Source organism: Chaetodon auriga, chromosome 15 (assembly GCF_051107435.1).
Source record: "Chaetodon auriga isolate fChaAug3 chromosome 15, fChaAug3.hap1, whole genome shotgun sequence".
In the NCBI taxonomy this organism is placed as follows: Eukaryota; Metazoa; Chordata; class Actinopteri; order Chaetodontiformes; family Chaetodontidae; genus Chaetodon; species Chaetodon auriga.
The window spans coordinates 4,888,231-4,904,614 of NC_135088.1; the positions used below are offsets into that span (position 1 = coordinate 4,888,231).

At 46.3% G+C, this 16,384-nt stretch overlaps 1 protein-coding gene across 10 annotated transcripts in view; it reads left to right on the forward strand.

The window, feature by feature from the left end:
* Positions 1-16,384, forward strand: part of cadm1a (cell adhesion molecule 1a) — a 314,635-nt gene that overhangs the window by 249,049 nt on the left and 49,202 nt on the right. For all 10 annotated transcript variants that reach the window (XM_076750042.1, XM_076750040.1, XM_076750041.1 and 7 more), the window contains 3 exons: positions 5,538-5,690; positions 6,110-6,247; positions 13,390-13,548. In XM_076750042.1, coding sequence (XP_076606157.1) covers positions 5,538-5,690; positions 6,110-6,247; positions 13,390-13,548 — 450 coding nt within the window. The remainder of the gene's footprint in view (positions 1-5,537; positions 5,691-6,109; positions 6,248-13,389; positions 13,549-16,384) is intronic.

Consider the following 16,384-nt stretch of genomic DNA (forward strand, 5'->3'; position numbering starts at 1 on the left):
AATCGTGAATCGGTGGGTAAATCGTTAACACTGGCAGAAACCTGCTACGAGGAGAAAACATGACGCCTCGATGCCATTTGTCACTTTGTGAAACACCTCAACGACCCGTGTTTACGAGGTTTTCCTGAAAAGTGACCTCTTTTTAGCAAATTACCACCGTGAGACATTATGAGTCCCGGCTCCTCCTGTCTGCAAGGTGAAGTGGCCTTGAGTAAAACACTAAATCTGAGATTGTCTCTGACGAGCAGGCCGGTGCCCTGCATGGCCACCGCGCGTGTGTGTGTGTGTGTGTGTGTGTGTGTGTGTGCGTGTGTGCGTGTGTGCGTGGGTGAATGAGAGGCTTTGGAAAGCACTCAGTCCAGTTCAGGTTGAAAGTGCTGTTTATCTGGATCTGTGAGACATGATTCCAGGACATCAGGGTCTAATCCAAACGTTACAGGAAGACTCAAATATTCCAAACTTAAAACAGTGCACACACTGAAGGAATCCGTGTACCTGCTGCAAAGCTACACCTTTGTCGAGTGTCTACACTGTAAAATATCTGAGACAAATTCCAACCAAAGTTCAGCTAAAGCTGATACGTTGTTTGCAGATGACGTCACATCATTGTTTTGTTGTGGCGTGAACTGCAGATGGAGGGCAGGAAGGGCACGACTAACACTGACCTTAAATCAGCATCAACGGTTTCAAGACAGCTGAACGTAAATAACGTACCCTGTCTGTAACGTACAGGTAACGTAAACATCAACATTCAGCACCGCGGCGCTGAACGTTTGCTCCTCAGGACAATAAAAGCTACGCAACCTTGAAAAACCGAACAGCAGCCATCCCGGAGCACTTTAGTACCGAGGTCGTGGACCAACTGCTAACAAGAAAGTTGCTTGCCTAAACTAGCTCGGTAAGAACTGTCCTCCGTCTCATCCACTGCAGTTTTCACTTCCTGCCCTCCATCTGAATTTAACATCACATGACTGCAAACAGCCCACATGATGCTTCAGCTGTCCGAGATCACTTGATTATCTTCATGTTTTACGAACAGCTGTCAGGACGAATCGCTCCCATCGCTGTTTGTGGATCCTCAAAGATGAAATTCTGCTCTATCGGCGCTAACTTTGGAAGAAGCTGCTCAGTTTGGCTGAGAGCGCTGAAATCCAAACATCCTTTCCGACGCTCATCCATCTCCTCGTAAATCCACACATTTCGTTTACACTGATGTTCCGCTGTTTACTGCTCTGTCACTCCATGTTGACGCTAAACTTGTTTTCCTCTCCTGGACCTTTTCCTAGTTTTCCTCTGTTTGGTGCACATTCACGGTCTTATAAAAATAAATGCGTGGAGCGCTCGCAGCATACAGAACAACAGGGCTCATTAAAGCTGGCACGCTGTTTATCAGCAGCGATCAGCATGACAGCGACGCGGCCCTCAGTCACTTGAACGGGGAGAGAAAAGTTGGACTTCCTCGTTGTCAGCTTCCTCTCAGAGTCTCCTTGGCTGCACTTCAGGACGGCTCTGTACTGTCTTATCACTGCTTTTAAATTAGCTTCATCGCCATCAGCTGTAAAAACTGACAGATCAGATAATTTACAGGCTTTCAGAGTTTGGACAGTCTTCTCTTCTAACGACTTGACTATCAATTACCTTTGTCAGACATCTGTGATGTCCTTCTCATGCTATCAGATATGATAGAGCCACAGAAGAAGAACGAAAGAGCGTGAAGCTAAAGGTCATTTACTTTTCTTTTTTTGTGCACAAAGAGCATTGAATGTGTGTTCTGGTGTGCCCATAAAAGACTTGTCTGCAGTGTTGTCCGGCTCACCTTCTCTTTGCCAGGACTGAGACGTACCACTGTGTTCAGCCCTGCTGCGTGAACCAGGCTGTTCTTCATCGCCTGTCCTTGTATCTAAGCCCACAGTATTGTTGTCCCGAACCTGGAGCTTAGGGAACGGTGTCCTTGCCACAGCGCCTCGGTGTCTCTTTTCAGTGTGTATTAGGAAGTATTTATTCATTCAGCTCCTGCTTAGACCACAATGCCTTATTTAGAAGTGATGCATAAGAGGATTAAGAGATCTCTGAGAAATGCTTTTGTGAAATGGATTATATCTGATTGGCATGGATTTCGTCAATTTGTTGACACACCAAATATTTCGTTCAAATATTGATGGATGTTTCCAGCACAAAGTGTGAGGTGTCTGTTAGCTTTGTGCTGTTTGTAACAAAGAGCAAGATATTTCTCTGAAGTGGAGACAGAAGTCATTCGGCCATGGAGGCTGCAGAGCTCCGAATCGCAACCATCATCTCTGATTAGGTCAGCATGTCCGCCGCTGTCGGCCAATCAGATCTTTGTAGCCAGGATGAAGGAAGGGGACATCATGTCTTACGTGGCAAGCATACAGCTCATCCTCATAACAAAACGACGGACTGCGGCGATTGGCGGTGACTCCCGAAACGACGTCCGCGAGAGCCGGAGAGTCCCAGAAACAGGCGGACCTCCATCGTGCTGGAACAGCGTCATGCTGGACCCCACAGTGTCCTGAGCTAAAGTCCTGTATTTGTTTGACCCACCCACAGACCATCTTGCTCTGCGTCACCTGACTTCCTCCTTTGCCCCCGTCATAATTACTCGTCACTAGAGTCGCCATCTAACAATAAATGTAAATATGTGTCATGATTGCGGACGAGCGGCGATAACGATGCTTAACTACATCCATGAAACAAAACCTAACGATTGTGGATGAATTCAGCGCACATGTCCAGGTTATTATAGGTCAACTTACAGAAATTGGCACAAAAAACAGTTTCACCACGTCATCTTCACTCACTGCTGGACAAATAATGACAAGCCTTCGGATGATTTTTCCTGTTTAAAGTGTAAAAGCGAAGTGAAACACTTCCCGGCCGCTGAAACTCTGTCGATGTTAATAGGATGTTTTCTGAGAGGGCAGTGTGAAGCCGACTGGAAAAAAACTTCCAAACCAAGTAATTTTCCTTCAAAGAAAGACCAGCAAGACCTAAACCGATCACGGCGTCTGCAGGACAGTGTACCAATCTTTGAGGTAGAAAAGCGTCTTTATCAGGATGCAGAGCCAAACAAACAGACTGGAGGTGAATCTACAGTCACGAGGTGAGACACAAACTGCTGCCTTAATGGAACAGTTGTAGCTTCCAAACTGTCGAACTTTGCAGCTGCGATCCATCTCCTCTCTAAAGTTGTGCTCCAGCTCTGGACTCAGCAGACCTCAACCTCACTCAACATCTCTTAGAATATTTGAGAAGAGAAAAGGTGAAACACGCCGAAACATAACAGGAAACTTCAGCTCCGGAGGAGAGACGATGTCTTATTTATTTCCTTTGAATCTGATTTAATCTTTCTGCAGTTCAAACTGCGGTTACTTCAGGTAAAGTCCACAAGTTGTTGACAGCAGTGCTCCATAAGGATAAATAATAAATAACTTCTTCTTCTTTCATCTTTTGTCAGTGACGGCGTCGTCGCCATCGTCCTCCGGGTCACAGTCTGCTTCTGGTGACCTTCACAGCACTTTCATTGATTTAAAGCTGCTTCTAGACTCCTGAAGGACAAAATGAATGAATTCCACAGACCCTTGATGAAGATCTAATTGATTCAGTGCAGCGTTATAAAATTAAGAGTTTGGTTGAGAACATATTGTCCTACAAACTTCATGTTGAACAAAGGCTGTTTCTCATGTAATAACAGAAATACCAACATATCTCCCACCTGCACTGCTGCCTCAACCTTTTGACCATCGGGCGCCTTTTACCGCGCTGCCCTTCGATCCGTCGATCGTGAATATCTCTGCCATGACAGCGTTTCACCGCTGTGCCTCTGAAAACTGCTCTGTACACTGCAGCACTGGTATTTTTGAATCTGGGAACATTTAATTCAATTAAATCATTCGGATTAAAGTCTGACCTCTCGTTTTAATGAGGGCTAACGAGGCTTTTGAATGAGCTACACTAATTAGGGGCATGTTATTCATGTGCCACAATAAGGGCTTCATTGTGCTCAGATAAAAGAAAATAATAGCTGCACCACTAGAAACCAACCATTTAAGTTTTCTGGTGGATGTGAGGAGCTCGCGTTGGGAAGACAAAAGCGTTTGCATGAAAACTAAAAATCGTGTGAGCTGCGTTTTCAGATCCGTGCCAACTTTTCCCGCCGTGTTTGAGCCTCTCAGGTGTTTGTCGTTCGGAGCGTTGTGAGCGCACCTTTCTGGCAGGATAATCAAAGGAAGAGGGAAGCGGGAAGGTGGCGGCGGCGGCGGCGGCGGCGGCGGCGCTCTGTCATGTTGGAGCGGCTGACTGGACGACCAAAGCCTGTTTCAGCACAAATGTTGAAATTGAAAGTGTGAAATGTTCGATGCAGATTGTTTCCTCGTCTCCACTCACTTCAGATGTGTCTGATGTTCGTGTTTAATGATGCACAAAATCAATTGTGCTGATTAGTATTCTTGCTGGTGCGCTCATGAACGCCCTTTTTCCCGTCGTACAGCCGGAGCGTCTTCCCTCTGTCAAGTCATAACGCAGCCCGTCCGTTTTTCCATCTATTCACCGTGTGTCTGTTTCTGGGGCGTTCTGTGTCAGAAGTTTGCATGTTGAATGCCTTAAGCTTTAAGGAAAGAAGCAGCGCTGGAGGATGAGTACACAGATCTATAGTCAGAGAGTGCAGAGTGCAAAGAGCCTGCAGTCGCTGTCAGTCAGAGCAGAATTTATCAGCACATCAAAGGGGGATGGAGACGGGTAGGCTTTCATCTCTACCACATGCTGCCAGTCTACATTACGGCTGATAGAGTGTGCTTAGGTAGGTGGGCAATCAAGGTGAGGCGAGATGAGAGAGGCTGCAGATGAGGAGGAGACAGGCTTCATGGATTTGTCATTAGTCCGTCTGTAGGCCAGCTGAAGGACAGTCGAGGGTGAGAGCATGCAGGCCGTGTTTTTAGCATGTCTGCAGCAGCAGTTATCACGGAGTAAACTACGTCCCCTGCTTTGATTTCCTCTCCTTTTCTTTTCCTCGCTGCACACGGCGTTACATCATGCTACACTCTGATTGGTTGTTGCCTAATTAGATGGAGGTGTTTTTGTTTTTTTTTCTTCTCTCCCTGGAAAGTTCTTTGAAGCACGCAGGAAATCGTGATGCACTCCAGGCAAGAAAATGAATCGCGGCGCCTTTGTCCATAAAGCCTACGAAATGTATGAAATATTTACACAACTGCACCTGCAGCAGAGCGAGCGGCGCCGCTGAGGGATTCTGGGTTTGAGATCGTCACTGCGAAGGATTTGACACCAAATATTGAAAGATGATGAAGCTTGATTTGTTTATATTTGGCCCCTAAAGTTGACATAAAAATGCCTCCAAATCCTGCAAATACTTAAGGAGTCAGTAAGAATTAGCAGTTAAAGTGAGGATTACTGCTGTGCGTGTACTTCTACTTGTTGTTATACTAAGCATGTGTGTACTTCCTGTTTGTGTGAATGCACCGTATGAATTCTAACAAGTGTTGTTTTGTTTTTTTTTCCTTCAGCACTGAAAGACTCTCGCTTTCAGCTGGTGAACTTCTCAGACAACGAGCTGCGGGTGTCGCTGTCTAATGTCTCGCTGTCAGACGAGGGTCGATATGTTTGTCAGCTCTACACGGACCCCCCGCAGGAAGCCTACGCTGACATCACTGTGCTAAGTACAACAGCCGAGCACACGCGCATTCAGATGCACACAAACACATTATTAGAAGCAGGGAGGTCAAGCCTGTTAATCAACGCTCAGACTGCGGAGAGCGGTCAGCATGGACGACAGCTCGCCATGAGACTCTGACAGCAGCCGCGGTGACGTGACCACAGCAGAGTCGTGTATTTCATGTTAAGTCCTGTCATAATGTTAAACAAGCTAATACACAGTAGACAGGCTGTAAGTACGGGAGGCCAAATGGGTCAGAATTCACACTGTCATGAAACAAAGCATACACGCAAAACTGCAGTATTCTAAATGCTTTGGTAGTTTCACTGTGATGTGTACTGTGTGTGAGTACATGGTGTCACTGCTGAGGTCACTCGGTTGTTTATGTGTTTTACAGAGTTTTCTTTGTGCGTTCGGTTGTAGTTCCTCCCGGTAACCCCATCATCGAGGCTCGGGATGAGGTCCTGAGCGAGGGCAACGAGACAGAGATGACCTGCACCGCCATGAGCAGTAAGCCCGCCGCCACCATCAGATGGATGAAGGGAGACAAAGAGCTTCCAGGTAGGTCGACTCCCAACACATCCAGAAAATCACAATCATCAATCAGGACGTTTCCTCTCTCGGCACGATGCGGCACTTTGTAGGAGAGCAGGAGATCAAAGTTAAAGTTCATTTCGCAAATATTCACTCGTCTGTGTGCGTTTGGAGTATTTATCTGCACAGAAGTACCTCTGTGTGACACCAACACATTGTGTTCCATGAACCAGAGAAAACAGGCCAGCGTGTGTCGCCTCGACGAGGAAAGAAAGCTGCTGCTGCAGCCGCTGATCCGCTCGCCTCGACAGCACAGGAGACACACAAACCATCACAGTGATCAGTGGATGATCAGGGATCAACTCCTCCGACCAGGTTTTGTCGACTGAAATGTTTTAATTCGACTTCAGACGTTTGATCTCAGCTCCATGACGAAATTTAAAAGTAGCTGACACTGTTGTTGAGGCCGTTTGGGCGAGCCCGTCGAGTAACGGCTGAACTCAGACACTGAGATCCATCCAGGTCGTGACAGAGCTCAGGCCGCTGAGCTCGACGGCCTCATCGATGCTGATGTTCCACACACCTGGAAATGGAACTGATGACAGCTCATTGGCTACTTGTCATTTCACACACAGACGTGGTTTTATCTCTCAGAGATGAATTATTGTTCTGTGTGAAGTTTGTCACTGAATGCAGAAATCTCCTCGTCACTGCTGTTGTGATGCTCCTGTGTTTTCTTTACAAACTTGTGCAGGCTCACATGCATCTGTTCAGGCCCAGTGCAGCTCATATAAATGAACCATTTCTCCTTCCTCCTTTGCCGCCTCCCCATGTTTAGTGCTTACATCAATACTGTTGCTTTTTAAATGGAGCTCTGCTGCGACTTTGAATAGTTTCCATTAAAGCGGTGTGGATGTGCAGCGGTGGCCGGAGCCTTTTGGCACCATGACAACTTTCATGGTGCCATCAAAGGTAGCTGAGCTTCAGAAGTCTGAGCAGAGCTCAGGGGTGAACAGGCCTCCTGCCAGGCAGCTCCACCTCAGAGCCCAGACAGCCAGCTTTGTAAAGACTTTGAAACAAAGGTCCTAATCAGAAGCTGTGTCGAAGGCCCTGAGCAGCGTCACCTCTGCACTGCAGCACATTACACCCGCACTGGTCAGCTCAAATCCCACAAAGTTCCAGCGTGCCAAGGTCAGTGATTGGCTCACAGCGAGCTGTTAACATCACGTGAAATTGACCGTTGACATTTAAGCAAATCTTTCTGCAGTGTTATGTTTCTGCTGACCGGCGTACAGACGAGCCCGTGCGGTCGCTGCTTAATGTCAGGTCAGGCTGTGTCGTTACAGCCATTTCCAAAGTGATTATATCTGAACTGGTCTGCAGAAACTGACTTATTGTGGACTCTTCGAGCTTCAAGCCAGGCTCAGACTCCTGCAGTTTTCAAACATGCACACACTACAAGACTTGAAAATAATGACGCAGCACACACACACACACACTGCAGGATGTTACTGAGATTATCGCGTCGTGCTGTAAAGCTTTGCAGTGAGAAAAAACAAAGCAGAAGGCTGAACGGGCCTGAACGGAGGTGCTGCCGAGACGCAGCTAAGTCCTCTTCCTGTTTCAGCGTCAAGTGCACAACGATGCCTCAAACAAACCGGAATTAACAGGCGTGTTCAGCAGAGCCATTCTCAGGACTTCAGAGCAGAGATGGAGGGTTGGTTCAGGGTTGGCAGGTTTGAAAACATGAGCTGGACAAGCTGTGAACTGACAAATGGCAGTTTAAGCCCGCTCAGTCCAACCTTGGAGTAAACTGCAGAGGGCCCGAGAAAAACAGGTTCCCAAAATATTTAGAGCCCAGTTTCTCCGCTGTGGCTCAGTAATGATCTCAGGTCGCTTCCCTCCTCTGGACTGGAAAACAAATCCAAAGTCAGAGCGTGTTTGGAGGAAGTGCTGACAACAGACTTCTCCCCTGTCAGGCAGCACTGTGAGGCATCAGCTAAATGGAAGTCTGAATCATTTAATTCTTCTTTTTGGAGCCAAAACTATGTTTGTAAAGCATGTGTTGTCTGAATTACACTGTTTTCATCTGTCAGTGGTTGGTAGTGTGTGTGCACTGTGTGCATAAAGTCAGGTTTCTGTGTGTCGATGTTAACGATCGAATCCCTCATCAGGATCATTTAAAGGTGTTTAGAAATGGGTTTTTGCTGATGGCTGAAAGGAACACGGTTATAAATGTGTGTGAGGTAACGGTGCATTTAAATGGAACCAGTGGCGACTGATAGTGACTGTGAAAGGCTGATCCACTCAGCGGATCCACTCAGTGGATCCACTCAGCGGATCCACTCAGCGGATCCACTCAGCGGATCCTGTCAGAACCATCTCCAGCGTCTTTGTCACTGTGCTCAGATGGATTTCTGGAATATTTCCCTCCTTCACTGAGCGCTCGCCCCCTCTTTGACTGAGCTTTCACATGGCGCTCATTTGCTCGTGTTATGGAACGGCAGAAAAAATGATTTGCATAACGATAAATGCCCCTCAGCCCGGCGCCCATGCTGCTTTGGCTCGCTTGTTGAATGGATTGCTATTTACAGAACCGGCTCAGCTCTCTTTGAAGTTCTACAATTGATATATGCAATTTTTTGCCATAACACAATACTCAGTGGTACTTAAAGGCTCACCTGTCACAACACAGCATTTGGAGCATGCCATTTGCTTTTATCCATTTTCGCCACAGGTGAAAAGGTGCTGCTAGCTGAAATAGCCTAAAACAATGGCGGCCCACTTACAAAATCCACCTTTTTCATTTTACAAACGCAGGATTTTTTTTGCAAGTTCAACTTAAGTGACACCAGCGTTGGCATAATAACAATATGGCTTTTGTTGACCATGCTGTGCCAGTTAGCTGCCGTTTCAATGCCTGCTCTTTGGTAAACTGTGTCAAACGACTCCGAGGTTTATTCAGTTGACACCGCAGCCATGTCGTAGGAAGGAAACCTGCTGAAGACAAAGGAGTGCAGGAAAGTGAAAGATGGCTGGAGGTGCCAGAGTCCTGACACATGGGCAGAATGACCTAAATTGCCTTTGGCTGTGGCTCCTTGCCTGGCAGACTTATTTCTAATTAAACGTCCCCAGAATTTAACTTAATTACCTTAAGGGATAATCAGGCTCTCTTAAATATCATTTAAAGGTTGCGATTGTCATGCTTGCCAATGTAAATCCAGCCATCTCTCCTAATATGCACAGACCTATTATCTCACTGTCGTCTCCCCTCTTTCCTTTCGCTCTTACTCTTGTTGTTTAGTGATTTATTAACGTACGGCCGAGCAGTGAAAGTCGTGGAGGCATAGAGTCGAAGCAGCGCAGCATCTCAGAGCGCAGGTCATCCCTTTGTGTTCAGTTAAGACCAAAGAAAGGAAAGAAAAAGCCACTAGGTAGGGCGCCACGTTGACTGACAGGGACCAGAACAGCCATTAGCCTCAAGTCTTATGAGACAACCACAGGGTGATTTCAATTACCCTGCTCCACCCCAGCAGGAAGACCACAAATGGATAAAAGAATATTTTGGGCCAAGTAAAGCGATTGAAGTGGAAAGACATATATTTTATTTAACCAGACACTGCTCCCTTCCTGCTCCACAAAAATGTGGTTAAACGATAACAGTTGAGGAAGCGAAACGAGGAGGAGGCGCAGGAGAAGAGGGCCAGCTGAGTTCGCATGTTCGGATTTACGAAACACTCAAAGTGCCTCTTCAGCTCCGTGTGACCTTTCACTGCCGTGCGCTGACATTTATCTCCGCTGGCACCTCTCCAAAGTTAGGCTTTCACAATATTCTTAGTGCTTAATAAAGCGTGACGTTTTCGAACAGAGAGCTATCGCTGATTCATCTTCAGCTCACTTCACGTTTTAAGGGCTTTTCCTGTTAAAGTCACAATTGTCACCTGCTTGATGGCGAATATGGAATTAGAGCTAGAGCAGCAGGATCGTCGTGAAGCAGCGTGCTAATCCAGTGCTCATTTTTCTTACTGACTGTCTGCTTTACTTTCTGGTGACCAGATAATACATTGCTATGCTAACCTACGCTAACCTGCGCCTGTGATCGAAGGCTCGCAGGCCTGTAGCCGAGCACCTCTCCCTCTGCTGGTCCAGTCCGTCAGCCCTCTCTTGGATGTGGATGTTGAGTTTAAAAAAGTCAATTTTCTCTGACGTTTCTTTTTGTCTCCAAAATATCTTGCCTCCGGCGTCCTCCTCGTGGCCTGTCCAAAATCTCTTTACTACAGGCGAAGTCAGAGCCATCACCCCACCCACCCACACTTTTGACATTTCCCCAAAAAACACTGCCGAGCCTCTTTCATAACACCAGACGTGCAGCCTGCAACCTGCAGTCGAGATCACAGGACCGGCTGGACGTAAGTCTGAAGGCCAGGACACGTGTGAGCTGTATGATGCCTGCAGCACGCAGCCAGTGAGCCACACACAGAAAAAGCAGTCCTGGTACAGTAGTCGGGATGTGCAGCCCGCAGAGAGAATGAGATTAAATTGGTTTTTGGAGTGTTGACGCGCGTCGACTTTCCTGATGCAGCGTGATGCCTCCAGTGTGTGGAAACCATCAGCGCGTTCGTCTCTCACACGTCTGCTGCGTCGTCTCCGTTGTCTCCGCTCAGATTAGTATTTGACACAGCGCGTTTGGACCGCCGTCAGATGTCCATCTTGTGAGACGCTCCCTGTCCTCTGCCCTGCTGAAGGGATGGACGCCGGCACACAGCAGAGTTTGGAACAGTTGTTGTTTCTGTATGCAGCAGAAAAGGATGATGAGGTGAAGATGCTTCAATCCAGGCGAAGACAAAACGAGCCGTTCCACGACTGAACACCGAACTTACCTCAAGTGTCGTTTCCGTAGTTTCATGGAATTCCTTCCACTTTATTTTATGTTGTGTGCCTCATGTTTGCCATGTTTGGCCGGAAACCTGCAGTAACACATTATGAAGCAGCTAAAGGGCGAAATGCTGGACCGCGCTGGCCTTTATGGTGGTTACACATTATTTTCACACATCTTTCTCGGTGACGTACCTTTGTGCAGGTTTCAAACCCACAGACACTTCGCTCGTGTAGAGTTAGTATTCTCATTTCACAATGAATTCCTCAGGTTTAAAAAGAGAAATCCAGAAACTGGGGCTTCAATGAAGACGTCTCTTCACCACTGTTTTATGCATCTCAAAAGACATTTTGATTTGAGCAGACCCCTTCAGGTTCCCCTTGCAGGTGCTTTCATGAATCTGAAGCCTCTAGTGGTGTTTATTCATGACAACCTGTTCCTTTACAGCAGCCACATCACACAGGTTTGCTTTCCCAGCATCCGAAGAGACAGCTGTCACCACAGTGACGCTGAGCCGCACTGCAGGAGTGTGCCCAACGTGCACTTAGCACATATTTCATAGCTAAAATATGAACTGATGTATGCAAGTCTTCATATTAAGACACATTTTCTCCAGTCGCAGCATTTCTCTTGGCAGATTCTTTCACTTTTTTGCTTCCAGTATTTGTTTTATTGATGGGATACAAACACACTTGTGCAGCAGACTGTTAGGAAGTAGGACAACGGGATAAAAATAATCAATCTCTCTTTGTGACTGTGCCGCGCTGCCGTCTGCAGCTATCCCTCTTATTTTGTATGACTGTGATGAGGTATCCTCTTCATTGCTTTTGAGAACATATTGTCTGTGTGATATTACAGAGCAGCCACTAATCAGAGGAGGGTTACTCTGCAGGCTTCAGATCTGGCAGTGCTGTGCAAAAGGTGGCCACACAATAAATCTGCCTTCATAAAGCCTAATGAGTGATTCACAGTCGCATAGTAGCTCCAGACAGCGGGCAATTGTTAGCTGATTCACCCTCTCTGACCATCCTCAAGGACGCCCTCTGCTTCCACTCTACATATTTTGCAAGGTCAGTGAAGGAAAGGCGTTCTGCTTGCAGCCAAACAATGGCTGCCTTTGTCAGGCCTTAACATTTTAAAGCATTTTTTTCCCCTCAGCCTTCGGTCCAAAGGTTTCAGCTTTGTTATTTTGTCTAGTAAAACTTAGTGGACTGACCCTTCAACAAAACAAGCTGTTCACAGCGTATTCCAGGAGGAGCCAAGGATGCATGAACCGGCCGAGCTCCTTTTTATTCCCAAAGTGTGGAAAACGGTGAAAATCAGTCGACCCCTGAGCAGGAAACCATCCGACCAGCAAACAGGAGGAGTCATTTAAATGATGTTTTTAGTTTTTAACCCAACAACCTTTCACCTCAGCCTCTGGCCTCAGGTCAGTTTTCTTAAATTCAACATTATGGATCAACTTTGAGGAACTGCAGGAGAAAGGGAGGAATGGTGGTTCAGTGGTAGGTTCTGTTCCCTCACAGTAAGCAGGGTGCTGGGTTCAAATCCCCCTGCTGGGTGCAGACTTCCATGTTCCATCCACAGTCTGAAGACATGCGTGTCGGGCGAACCGGTCGCTGTAGAGTTTGTAGGTTTTCTGTGTGTGTGTTCAGGGATAAGCTCTGAACCCTGCAACCATGCAAGGATAAGTGGCCGTGGATGGTGGAAGGACTCGTTGAGATTAATTGTAATGTTTGTAGAACAGCTTCCACATCTGCAGGCCTGTTATTCCTCATATTAGGTGGAGGAATTTGATGCATGCCGTATCCAAGTCTGGGGTCTGGGATGTGTTTGCAGAAGGAGAAGCATGAAGAAAGGTGACTGCTGAGCCGCGTCCTGCTGGCCTGGTTGGCTGCCCTTCCTTCAGTGTTAGGAAGCAGTTACATTCACACTGAGGGCCCGTCGCATGTGAACGGAAATCAGCAAAATTTCAGAACAAATTCAATTCAGAGGGAAGAAATTTGAGTGGTGAAAATCAGCAGAGAAACTGAGACTAAGACTGAGCTCCTTCATCAAAACAGTCCACTTTATCCATCGTCACTTTCTTTGGTTAAAGTCTAGGTTGTAGCTGATGCTATTTCTCACTAAGGAATTTTGCTCTGAACACGGTACAGACTAGTTCCTGGCAGAACAAGTGCGTGTAGTGAAGTTCATGGACTTTCTGTGTGAAGCTCATTCATATTTGAGCTGAAATCCAAAATTCACCTTCACTGCTGTGTTAAAGTCTGCTTGTCTTTGATGTTTCACGCAGGCAAACCCAGAGTGGAGCTGACCTACGACAAGATGTACACAGTAACCAGCCGGCTGACGTTCACCGTCAGCAGGGAGGATGACGGCGTACCTGTGGTTTGCATCGTGGACCACCCTGCAGTCAAGGACTTCCAGGCACAGAAATACCTGGAGGTGCAGTGTAAGTACTTCTGCTCAGTAATAATTTAGAAATCAGCATGAGTATTTAAGCTGCATTATGCACGTTTTTTCTGTTTCAAGTGTCTCATCAGCTTAACTGCAATAGAGAAATTGGACCGCAATAGAGAAGCGTGTTCCATCCTCGCTAATTAAATGGCATAAATTTGCCACTTTTCCTGAGTAAAACTTCAGTGTGTGACATGTTTGGCAGTGTCATTGAAGGGAAGTCTTCTCCATGAACAGGTTATGATGAATAAAAAGGGGAAAATTGGACTGCAACAGAGTCCAATGTTCAATCTTCACTAATTAAATGACATAAATTTCTCACATTTTCCCGCCACTGAAACTCTGGTGCGTGGTCTTGTCAACAGAGGGGAGTGATGTCACGTATGATCTTCAGGAGAAGTGATGTTGGCTGTCAGGTGACTTTTGGTGCTTCTGGCATCATGTTTTCAGGTTGTCTGTCAGATTCTCATGAACACGACATCTTCTAACATTCACTTGAACTCAAGGATGAACTGATCAGATTTTGGTGGTTACAAGTCAAAGGTCAAAGGCAAAATCTCGCACAAATGATGCAGTGATGGCATTTTATATCCCAAAGTTCAAAGGTCAGCTTCACTGTGACTTCATGATGTCGTGCAGGGACTCTTTTCTGTCCATCCTTCAGCAGCATCGCTCAGGAACTGAAGCACAGACTGTGACATGTTTCGCGTTTTGCTCAGATCCTGACTGGGTGGCTCAAATCTTGCTCGTCCATCTTGAAACTGATTTTTCAGATCTTCTGTGCTGTCGGGTCGAACATGTGTGTGAAGCGTCCACAGTTTGGAGCTTCTCTGCCGCAGCATCCATATTTGAAGCGTTGCAGTCCAGCACAGACTCATAAATATGTGAAATCAGTGCAGTTTGGGTTTAAAAGTTTAAAAAAGTCAAGTATGGAGGTCCATTGATAGACAGCCGCTGGTTAGTTCCTCTCTTTTAACAAGTTTTCTGTCTCTGCAGACAAGATGTTTTAGATCAAAGCTCAGCATAACTGACCAGGTGTCGACAGCTCGAGTTTCAGTCTTTGTGAAACTCTGTTTCTGCACCAGAATGAGCATAACTGAACGAAAACCTGCATCCTAATGGAGTGTTTGCAAATGAGCAGCTGACTCTACACTGCTGATCTCTCAGTGCAAAGAGAAAAGACGACCACAAACACAGAAAGTCTCAGGTTCACTGCACAGGCTGGTAAACCACAATCAGCAATGATATCGCAATCAGGACGATCAAATGTCAAAGGTGCTCCCATAGTTTACTTTATAGACTCGACGTGAGGGAGTGTGACTGGTGTCACTGTTCACAGAGTAAAGAGAAATGAAAAGAACGTAAACACTGAGAAATTAAATGTCAAATGTAAAACACCAAAAACAGGCTGAACACCAGACATTTGATTAGAAGTAGAGTTTGTAGATTATACAGAGGTGCAGAGTGTAAAAAAACCCAAACCCACGTTATTCTTTTAGAAATATGAGTCTGGGAGTGGGAGGGTGTTTGTAGAGCTGAACCCAGTAAAAACCCTCACAAACCACAGAGAAAGAACAAAATCCAGCCCTTAATGGAGGTCAGAGGTTATGTTTTATTATTATTATTTCTGCTGCAGGAGGAAGCCGTTATTAAGCATCAGAGCAGGTGTTCGCAGCACCTTTAATGGAACGTAGACGCTCACATGTTTTACCACAGCGCTGCCAACAGCACGAGATGAACTCCCCAGACATGTGACACGTAATTAAAACGCTGGGCCTTTGTGATGGAGAGTTTGAGATCTTTTTATTGATTCAGAGTGATCAGATGTATGTATTCTACGCCTACGACTCCGGCCTCTGGAATGTCCTGGCGTTCTATTAAAGAAATAACTCTTCTGTAGCTGTCTGACCTTTCCCCGGGAGAGCGAGACGAGGAGATCAGCTCATCTACAGAGGCAGCGTGGCATTTTGTTGGCCTCTGATAACGGCGAGCTCACACGGACCGCCCGGCTCAGCGCCGCACGCCGCTGCCGTCACGCTCCGTGCAGGCTGCATGGACAACAAGCATGCGTGGCCACTCCCGCTCGCCGCCTTCTGTTTGATAAATATTCTAAATACAAAGTAAATAAAAGGAAAAAAGCCACAGTTTCAGCTCTTCACGTTCACTTCAGCAGTTTATACTCAGTACAGACGGGCTCTGCTTTTTAGTGTGCACAGTTCTGCCTGATGAGCTGTGAGGGTAGTGGATAATTCCTGGACCGCTGCAGATGGTGTTAGTTTAGGGTTAAGTGCATCAAAGTCATAAAGAAATCATACCAGATCAGTGCTGATGCTGTGGTTGATTTATTAAAAGACATCTTTGATTGTATTTCTACAGTTAATGTCATCCCACAGTATCTGAATAACATGCAAAGGCTCTTCCACATCATTTGGTTTTCTAGACTAACAACACTCACTAAGTAAAGCCAGGCGAGCTAGCGACGTTTAGCTAACAGGAAGCACACACTTCAGCGTTTATGTTCCTCACATTCTCACACGTAGACGTAGTTCAGCTGATTCAGACTGTGCTCATTTGCTTCATGCAGTTCAAAGTTAGTAATCACCCGCCACAAAAGCTTGATTCAGCACAGTGAGACGAGTCAGAGGACACAGACTCTGAATGGTCTTTTATGCTTTTCGGTTGGAGAAAGTCCTCTTTGCAGATGGATGTTATTTCGTATGAAAGGTCTGCAAAAAAAATAACGTTTTGTACACGGAGAACAAAATGCTGCACAATGATTCAACAGATGAAAGGGCAGAAGGAGACAAAGATCCCTCTGAGAAGCAGTGAGA